Source organism: Vombatus ursinus, unplaced genomic scaffold (assembly GCF_900497805.2).
Source record: "Vombatus ursinus unplaced genomic scaffold, bare-nosed wombat genome assembly UNPS02014841.1, whole genome shotgun sequence".
In the NCBI taxonomy this organism is placed as follows: Eukaryota; Metazoa; Chordata; class Mammalia; order Diprotodontia; family Vombatidae; genus Vombatus; species Vombatus ursinus.
Genome location: NW_020954619.1, coordinates 9,133,509 through 9,144,400, shown reverse-complemented (window position 1 = coordinate 9,144,400; position 10,892 = coordinate 9,133,509). Strand labels below are relative to the sequence as shown.

Below are 10,892 nucleotides of genomic sequence, written 5' to 3'. Positions count from 1 at the left end.
ATCTTATATCCCACAATTTTGCTAAAGTTGTTATTATTTCAGGTAGTTTTTTAGTTGATTCTCTAGGATTCTCTAAATCATCATATCATCTGCAAAGAGTGATAGTTTTGTTTCCTCATTGACTATTCTAATTCCTTCAATTTCTTTTTCTTCTCTTATTGCTAAAGCTAACATTTCTAGCACAATTTTGAATAATAGTGTTGATAATGGGCTTCCTTATTTCACCCCTGATCTTATTGGGAAAGCTTCTAGCTTATCCCCATTACATATAATGTTTGCTGATGGTTTTAGATAGATACCATTTACCATTTTAAGGAAAATTCCATTTATTTGTATGCTGTCTAGTGTTTAGTAGGAATGGGTGTTATATTTTGTCAAAAGCTTTTTCTGCATCTATTGAGATAATCATATGATTTCTGTTAGTTTTGTTATTCATATGCTTAATTTATGATGATAGTTTTCCTAATCATGAATTAGCCCTGCATTCCAGGTATAAATCATCATGACCAATTGCTATAATCTCTTTGCTAATATTTAATTTTTTTTGCATTGGTATTCATTAGGGAAATTGGTCTATAATTTTCTTTCTCTGTTTTGGCTCTTCCTGGTTTAGTATCAGCACCGTATTTTTGTCATAAAAGGAATTTTGTAAGACTCCTTCTTCACCTACTTTTCCAAATAGTTTATACGGTATTGGAATTAATTGTTATTTATGTTTGATGGAATTCACTTGTAAATCCATCTGACCCTGGAGATTTTTTATCAGGGAGCTCATTGATGGCTTGCCCAATTTCTTCTTCTAAAATGGGGTTAAGCATTTTATTTCCTCTTCTGTTAATATGGGCAATCTATATTTTTGTAAATATTCATTTCACTTAGATTCTTAGATTTATTGGCATACAGTTGGGCAAAATAACTCCTAATTATTGCTCAATTTCCTTTTCATTGGTGGTGAATTCACCCTTTTCATTTTTGATACTGGTAATTTGGTTTTCTTCTTTCCTTTTAAAATCAAATTAGCCAAAGGTTTATCTATTTTATTTGTTATTTCATAAAACCAGCTCTTAGTTTTATTTATTAGTTCAATAGTTTTCTTACTTTCAGTTTTATTGATCTCTCCTTTGATTTTCAGAATTTGTAATTTAATATCGAATTGGAGATTTTTTTATTTGTTCTTTTTCTAGCTTTTTTAGTTGCATGTCCAATTCATTAATCTGTTCTTTCTCTATCTTATTCATATAAGCATTTAAAGATATAAAATTTCCCAAAGAAGTGCTTTGGCTGGATCCCTTAAAATTTAGTATGTTGTCCTATGATTGTCATTCTCTTTGATGAAACTATTGATTGTTTCTATGATTTGTTGTTTGACCCATTTATTCTTTAGGATTAGATTATTTAGTTTCCAATTAATTTTAATCCATCTCTCCATGACCCTTTATTATAACATGTAATTTTTATTGTACCATGATCTGAAAATAATGCTTTTAATACTTTTGCCTTTCTGCACTTGATTGTGAGGTTTTCATGCCCTAAAACATGATCATTTGTGTATGTGCCATATCCCACTGATTAAAAGGTGTATTTCTATCTCCATTCAGTTTTTACCACACGTCTATCATATCTAACTTTCCTAAAATTCTATTCACCACCTTAACTTGTTTCTTGTTAATTTCATGGTTAGATTTATCTAGTTCTGAGAGGGGAAAGTTGAGGTCCCCCACTAGTATAGTTTTGCTGTCTATTTCTTCCTGTAACTCACTTGACATCTCCTCTAAGAATGTGGATGCTATACCACTTGTTGCATATATATTTAGTATTGATATTACTTCATTGTGTATGGCACCTTTTAGCAAGATACAGTTTCTTTCCTTATCTCTTTTAATTAGATTTTTTTTTTGCTTTTGATTTGTCTGAGATCAAGATTGCTACACCTGTTTTTTTTTTACTTCAGCTGAAGCATAATACATTCTGCTCCAGCCTTTTATCTTTACTCTGTGTATATCTCTTTGCTTCAAATGTGTTTTTTGTAAACAACATATTATAGGTTTCTGGTTTTTAATCCACTCTGCTATCTGCTTCCATATCATGGGAGAGTTTATTCCATTCATATTCAGTTATGACTACTAACTGTGTATGTCCCTCCATCCTTTTTTCCCCTTATTTATACTTTCTCCTTTCACCCTGTCCCTCCTTACCAGTGTTTTGCTTCTGACCACTGCCTCCCTCCATTTGCCCTCCCTTCTATCAGCCCTACCTCCCTTTTCTTTCCCTTTTCCCTCCTACTTCTCTATGGGGTAAGATAAATTTCTATACCCAATTGAGTGTGTATGTTATTCCCTCTTTGAGCCAAATCCAATGAGAGTTAGATTCAAGCAATGGTCACCTCCTTCCTACTTTCCCTCTACTCTGATAGGTCTTTTATGCCTCTTCACATGATGTAATTTACCCTATTCTGCCTTCCCCTTTCCTCTTCTCCCAGTATAATCCTTTTCTTCACCCCTTATTTTTTTTATATTATCACATCAAAGTCAACTTCTGTCTATGTATACTCCTTCCAGCTGCCCTAATAGAGACACAGTTCTCAAGAGTTCCAAGTATCATCTTCTCGTGCAGAGATATAAACAGTTTAACCTTATTGAATAACATTTTTCCTGTTTAACTGTTTTTGCTTTTCTTCAGTCTTGTATTTGAAAATGAAATTTTCTTTTCAGCTCTGGCTTTCCTCCATCATCTTGGTTCCACCTCTAGTCCATTTCTTTGCTAAAAAAATAATATTCCTCACTGTTGTACTGATGATATCAATTATGATTTTATTGTGAATCATCTACCATCAAAAGTCAAGTCCAAGTGATGAAAAACATAAGATCAAAGGTCTATTAAGTCAGTAGCTTTGACTACCTTAATTAGCAAATCAGATCAAAGGCACAGACAAGCTGACTGGTTATGCAGCAATCAGTAATTGGGTCCCAACATAGTTGGTTCTATTGACAAGTATAGACATGGCCTAAAAGTAAAAATCATCTCCTCTGATGGCCCCAGATGAGAATGACCTTTCTCCTCCGGGATCTCACATAGAACTTTCCTTGTATGTCTCTTACTAACTTAGGCATTCTGCTGCAGCCATTTGTGTATAGGCTACATAAAAATAACAGCTGATCTCTGTGTTACGTTTTAAAGTTTGCAAAGTGCTTAAAATATACATTTGAGCTTCATGACAGTACAATAAGTATTACAAGTATGATTATCCCCAATTTACAGATGGGGAAACTGAAGCTTAGAGAAATTCAATGACTTAACTCTAAAGTGTCAAAGCCACACTTCAGACTTGATCCCAATTACAGCACTGACCAACTCTCCACACTACTTTTGTGATAATAATAGTTATTTATTTGGGACTTTAAGGTTTATAAAGTACCTTTACAAATATTATCTTATTTGATCGTCATAATTATCTTATAAGGTAGGTACTGCAGGTATTATCATCTCTCATTCTAGACTGTAAATTTCATAGAGACAGACACTGTGTGTCTCCCCCAGCATCTGGCACAGCATCCTACATACAAAGCGCCTACTATATATAAGACACTGTGCTAGGTGCTGAAAATAAAACAGCCCCATCCCTCAAGAATATGCTGTTCTATGGGGGATGGAGTGATATAATACATAAAACATATACTAATTAATACAAAGATTTTAAGATGCAAACAGTTTTAACCACTGAGGACATTTTTTTAAAGTCTTAGGTATGAGGTGACTCCTGTACTTTAAAGAAAGTTAGGTATTCTAAAACATGAAGGTGGGGAGGGAACAGGTATCTGTGCCAAGGCAAAGAGGTAAGAGACGGATGTTACCTAGAGGGAACAATGAGCAGGCAAGTGTGACTAGAATAAAGAATTCATAAAGAGGAATACTGTGAAATAAGACCAGAAAGATATGTGAGAGCCAGATTGTGGAGGATCTTAAGATGCAAAGGAAAATGTAGAATTAATCTTTAGGTTTAGGTAAATGTTTATCTAAACATGGGCTATTTCTCTACAATCCTGTAAATTAATTATAAATAGTTATGATTTATCTAGGTATTTCAAATTTAACATAAAAACATTCCAAGTGATTATTTTATTAATTCTGTTATTTTAAAATCATTTAAAAAATGTTTTCTAGTTAATTCTCTGCTACCTAAATGCATGGAAACATCACTCACCTGATATTACTGATAAGGTTTCTGTCCTGTGTTGGCCCATATTCCCTCGCCCCCCTTTTAATTGATCATCACTGGCAATCTAAAATTCCCCACTTCTATACCAGTGCTTGGACAATCTGAAATGTTAAATGGCTCTGTGCCTTCTTACAAATGCTCTCTTTCTTGCAATATCCCTGTACTGACAGCCATCTGAAATGTTCCCTGTGGTTTGACATCCTGGCAAAACTTAGAAGAAATCTGTGCTAAGGAAACCAAACTTTAAAAACACACACATAAAAAACACTTCTTAGAAGCCAGAAGGCTTTTGCTTTTGTTTTTGTTCTATTCCCAAGTGAAAATAATGAACCTCCAGAGTTTGGGGAAGGGGTGCTGCCAGTAGTTTAAAAATAATACTTTCTGTAAAATGAAATAAGCACGTCCTTATTGAACTCTAACTGTCAGATGGTCTCTGGTCTCTAATCCATTGATTGTTCAGAGACAGTATCAAACCACTTTTCCATCAAAGAATTTTTAATATTTGACCTCCCTAAGCCAAGGTTAGGTTTATTTTTGGTGGAGGGGCAGGGGAATTCCCAGCTTGACAGTAACAACTAATAGGCTTTATTTTTTTTTCTCCTTTTTAAAGATGAGGCACAGCCTGCCACCGCGCCCAGCCCTTCAGAAGAAGCTGTTGAAGCCAACAAGGATAAAGGTACAGACACTAACTATTACATCTAAAAAGGCAGACTCCTAAGAGGAGAACATTTAAGCCTGAAGAGTGAAGAGGCAATCCAGTCTTGATTAATTCAAGCTAAACTTCCCACAACCCCACTCCCTCCTCCACTCACAACAAAAGACCTTTATGTTTTTCAGTATGTAGATTCCTCCTCTCCACCCACTGTCCAAATGATGGCATAAAAAAGGAGAGACTGAATTGTAGAAAGTCTGTTTAGAAAGACAAGGCATCAGATTAAAAGTCTCAAAATGGGTTGCTTCTGCTGAAAACAGAAGGTTCAGAACACTCAGGGTACTCCCTTCCCAAATAACCTTTTAGAATTAAAATCACTTTTGGAAAGTGGCCAGGAAAAAGATGCTTCTTGAACATGTGCTAAAACAGAGGCAAAAAAAGAGCATGTTCTCCTAGGTTCTGGGCAATATCCCTTATCTCATCACCCAAATATGTATAAAACTGTGAGATCCAGTTTGGAGGCAACATTTAGAAGGGCAATGATAGAATGCTTTTTATAATTGGAAAAGGAGTCTGACTATGCTTATGGGTAGAGACAAATACAATATCAGAATCACAGCTAAAAGGGAACTCAGAGACCACCTAATCCAATCTATACCTGAACAATAATAATTGCTTGCAATAATATAGTACTTACATAGCACTTACAGGTGCAGTTCTGTTGTGCAGTAGATAGAGTGCTGGGTCTGGAGTCAGGTATACTTACCTTCCTGAGTTCAAATCTAGCCTCAGAATCTTACTAGCTGTGTGACCTTGGGCAAGTCACTTAACCCTGTTGGCCTCAGTTTCCTCATCTGTAAAGTGAGCTGGAGAAGGAAATGGCAAACCACTCCAGTATCTCTACCAAGAAAACCCCAAGTGGGGTCACAAAGAGTCAGACACAACTGAAAAATGACAACAATATAGCACTTTTTAATTTTTAATTTAATTTTAATCTGGTTTGTAGAGCAAGAAACATATGATCACATTTAATCCTCACATCCACCTTGTGAAGTACATGCTATTATTGTTCCCCATTTTGCAAATGAGGAAATGAAGGCTAAGATGTAAAGTAACTTGGCCAGGGCCATTCAATCTGAGGGAAGATATGAACTCAGGTCTTCCTGACTCTCAGTTCAACATTCTATCTATCCCACTAAGTCACCAAAAATACTTTTTAACAAGAATCCTATCTACAACATACTCAACATTTGGTCATCTAGCTTTTACTTGAAGACATCCAGTAAGAGATAGCCCCCCTAATTCCTGAGGCAGCCCTTTCCACTTTTGGATGATTCTGATTATTAAAAAAAAATCATTCTTCATATGAAGTCAAAATATATGATCCATACAAAGAATGTCCTTTTTCATGGCCCTCATTCCTGCCTGGCAAGTGTTCAAAGCTATTTTTTGAGGTTTTAATAACATCTTTAAAATGTCTCCACTTTCCTGTAGATATTGGTGTATTTCTACAATTGATAACTAGGTGGTATAGAGCACAGTGTGTTGAATTTGTAGGCAAGAAGAACAGAGTTCAAACCTTGTCTCATTTTTGAACTATAAGTGAGATAACATGGATAAAATATTTTGTAAACTTTAAAGTTCTCTAAAAATATCATCTATTTAGCTATTATTTTCTGAGTTTATGCTGCTTCGATAAAAGTTCTGAGGTTACTTTAGAGTGATATGCAAATATAATTCATTCCAAAAAATCACGAATCAACTTTTCTTCTTTTAATGAGTTTACAAAAGAAAAGGACATTTTACATCTTTGAGAATCTGTTAAATACATGCCTCAAGCCTCTGTTTCAATTTGCTTGGGAAGATATAGTAGTCATTTTGCTCAGGTAGATGTAGTGGCCTTTGTGTGTGTGTATATGTGTGTGTGTGTTGCTAGAGATGAGAGTAAGGTGAAGAGATCACCTATCACATACTTACTTTACTAATGAATGCTTAGTCACACAGCTCCCTGAAAGCCAGCTTTGACATCACAGTCCCAACTACTGCTGTGCCTGCTTATGAGCCCTTTAGGGAGATTCTGATAAGAAACTACATATAAACACAGAGGCAGAAATGGCAACATGATAGAAAAAGACAGAAAGTGTGGTTCATCGCATACAAACTGAACTGAACATTCAGATAATTTCATCACAATAAATAGTTTGAGGTTTCACAAGGCCAATGATAGAATAAGAAAAAGACACGCTCATTCCATTGTCTCAGGCTGAGATTTATTTCTCTGTCATGTTTCTTGGCCGATCACTATGTTACTATCACAGTCACACTCTTCCTGATACTTTTAGGAGATCACAGCTTTTATTGTTCAAGATATTCTAGATTCTCTTAGAATTATTTTAGCTGCTAGATCTATCTCCTCTAAGAAATCATCTTAAGTTACCGGCATCTAAGGTTGTCAATTATTATTAATATGCTTGAATTATTAGTATCTAAGGTTGTCTGCCATCCACTTTGTATCTATGTATCTTGTGTGTGTATGTGTATAGCTGTTTGCATGTTGTCTTCTCCAGGAGAATGTAAATTAAACTCTATGAAGACGGGTATCTGTTTTTGCCTCTACTTTAACCCCTAGAACGTAAGACAGTTCTTGGTGGATAGTAAGCACTTATTTATTCATGTTGATTGATAATAGGATTAATTAGGATGATGAAAGATGAAAATAAGTAGCCGTTTATAAAACAATGGATGATAATTTGAACCAGGCACTGGTTTATTTATATTTATTTATAAATATATAAATATATATAAAAATAAAAATAAATTTATATATTTATATTAAATATATTTATATTTATTTATATTCATTTATAACAAACTCAAACTTTCAGACAAAACTTACTTTTAATAGATTTTCCTCACATTCGTATAACACATTAAGGTTTGCAAAGCATTTCCATCATCTTGTTTGAGTCTCACAACAATCCTGAGATGTAGGTAGTGCAAGTATTATTATTCTCATCTTACAGGTGAGGAAACTGAGGCTCAGAAAGATTAAGTACTTTGCTCACAGTTGTGCAGTTACCCAGTATAGAAAGAAGGATTTGTACTCCAGTCTTCCTGACTCCAAGCCATTCTAGTGATTATATAATACTGCTTTTCCATTAAGGCCTATTAATTTACTTTGGAGGAGGAAAGGTGGAGAGGTTGTGGTGGAAGTTATAAATAAATTCTGCACTGGTATTTGATCCATTTCTCATTTTTAATTATAATTTTGTAAGGTGTGATTGTTGCCCTTTCATTCTGAAATAACATGTTTATAACCCACTGTTTTTGCTTGACCATTAATTCAAAGCTTAGTCCAGCTGTCTAGCCTTAGTATAACTGCCATCTTGACTGGCTGATAAAAATAGTGCATCGAATGAAAAAGAAATTGCATCTGCCATTGAAAACGGTAAAGATTGAGGTCAAAGTGGGGTTAACAGCAGTCAGAAATGTTAAGGATTCATTCCAAACATTCTCTGTTATTACCTTTCATATACATCTCTTCTCTGTGACATCTGGGCTATTTATGAGCTCGACAGGACTAAGATCTCATCTAGAAATGTTCATTGCATTCTCTCAGATAAGTGGCAGAATATTTTTGCTGAATTGCAGGCCTTCATGAAGATTTTGACTCTTGCTATTGTTTTCTGTGTTTGCTCCTGATGTGTCATCTTCTTCTTGGGGGTTAGAGTCATGGAGAGTATAGATGGCTTTTTTTCCTCTCCATTGAAATCACCTACATTTTTCCATTCATTCAATCATTTCTGGAGTATGTGGTTTGTTTGTTTGTTTTCCCACAATGATTTTAGTGCTAAAATTTCCTCTACTCTCCCTTTACTGTCCTTCCCCCACCCAGACCCTGCCCTGCCCAAAGAAAACAGGAAACAGCTTTTCCTATGTCAGAATGAAATGGGATTAGAAAGATTAGCTGACTTGAATGGAGTTATAAGCACAGTTAAAGAGTCACACTTAAGAGGAAGCAAAACAGTTTTCATGTTGTCTGTACCAGAGACATTAAAATATTTCGATGCAACATCTCATGGAAAAGACACTAGCTTCTGGAGCTGATTTTGTTCTTTGAATACTTGCCCTCAATCTCTCTTTACTTTCTTATTGGCCAGCATGTCAAAAGGTTAAAATAGTGATAGAAGCATAAGATTTGGAGCTGAAGGGAACTTTAAAAATCATTTAGTTCAGCCCTCACATTTTGAAGATGAGGGCACTAAGGCACGGAGAGGAAAAGTGACTTTTTGGGCTTTTGATATTGTTACTCACTCTTTCTTCCTGGATATGATCTCCTTAGCATTGCTTGATGCTGTTCTCTACTGGTTCTCCTTTCACCTTTCTCACCACTTTTTGGTTCTCTTTGCTAGAAATTCGACTTTCCCATGCCCCTTAACAGTGGGTGCTCCATCCTAGGTTCGCTTCTCTTTCCGTCTTGGTGATCTCCTGGATTTTGTTGTTGTTCAGCTGCTTGGTCATGTCCAACTCTTCATGATTCCAAGGATCGTAGCATGCCAGGCCCTTCTATCCTTCACTATATTTCATAGTCTTTCAATTATCTTATCTACACAGATCACTCCCATATTCATATCTACATCACTAATCTCTTTCATCTTTCAGTCCCCCATGATGGACATTTCCATGTGATATGCTATTGGCATCTCAAACCTAATATGTTCAGAATAGAAATCATTACATTCTCCTTTTTAACCTGTCACCCCACCCAGGTTCCTTAGTTCTTTTGAAAGTACCACCAGCTTCCTAGTTATTGATTCTTATTAAACATTTATCAGAATAAATTAAATGGACTCTTCTGTCTTCCTAATCACCCACATCCAGTTAGTTGCCAAGTTTTGTCAATTCTATCTATCTTTCATATGTATCTTTTTCTCCATTCCCACAAGCATCACCTTAGTTCAGACCTTCATCATTTTTTACATAAACAAATCTAATATTGTTTTCTCCTAATTGGTATCCCCCTTTTGTCCTTTGTTCAACTGCCAGAGTGATCTTTCTAAAGTACAGCCCAAACCATGCTGTTTCCCTGCTCAAAAACCTTCTTTGATTAGACTATTTAAGCTTATTTTTAAGGACCTCTGGCTCCTACCTTCATCTTCAATCTCATTTGAGACTATTCCTCTTTGTGTGCTCATTGTATATTCCAAAATGAGCTACTCACTCTCCTCTGAGCCTGACACACCCTCTTTCACCTCCATACATTCAAATCACCTGGGACCTGTACCTGGAATGCAATCTCTCAGCCCTCTGCCTCACAGAATCCTTATCCTCCATCAAGCAGCAGCTCTGCTACCGCCTCAATCAGTCAATCAAGAAGTGCCTCATTTGTGAGGCCTTCCTAATCTCTTCCTGTGTCAGTGCTTTCTCCTTCCTCAATTTACCTTGTATTAAACTGCTTTGTGTATGTTGTAATCCCATACTGGCCTACCTAGTGGCAGTCTTGAGGTATCTTGAGTTTGCTATTTGTAGGAAGCAATAGCATAGTATCTTTTTTGCTCTTGCTGGCTAGTTTCTCCCCACGTAGGACCATGTGTTCCAAGGTCTCCACAATCCTGGTACGTGTTTTGAGTATCTTATCTTGGGTAACAAAAGTGATTAAGTATGATTTTATTAAAAAATCTGTTGGGCAGCACTAACATGGAACTTCAGATTTTTTTAATCTATATCAGAAAAGCATCTTCAACTATTAGCATTATCAGATAATTCTTTGGGTTCATAGAGAGCTATGGAGGTTAGAGCCAATTATTCGTCAATAAACATGCATTAAGTGCCTGCTATATGTTAGGCACTATGCTAAGCACTGGGGATAAAAGAGAGGAGGAAAGAAAGAAAAAGGAGGAAAGGAAGAGAGAGAGGGAGGAAGAAAAGGAAGGAAGAAAGAAAGAAAGAAAGAAAGAAAGAAAGAAAGAAAGAAAGAAAGGAAGGAAGGAAGGAAGGAAGGAAGGAAGGAAGGAAGGAAGGAAG

The 10,892-nt window shown here is 35.8% G+C and overlaps 1 protein-coding gene across 2 annotated transcripts in view; it reads left to right on the top strand.

Annotated features, from left to right (window-relative positions):
• The window catches only part of MACROD2 (mono-ADP ribosylhydrolase 2), a 2,135,263-nt gene that overhangs the window by 1,998,960 nt on the left and 125,411 nt on the right, over window positions 1–10,892 (top strand). For both annotated transcript variants that reach the window (XM_027840306.1, XM_027840305.1), the window contains one exon: window positions 4,827–4,892. In XM_027840306.1, the coding sequence (XP_027696107.1) occupies window positions 4,827–4,892 (66 nt within the window). The remainder of the gene's footprint in view (window positions 1–4,826; window positions 4,893–10,892) is intronic.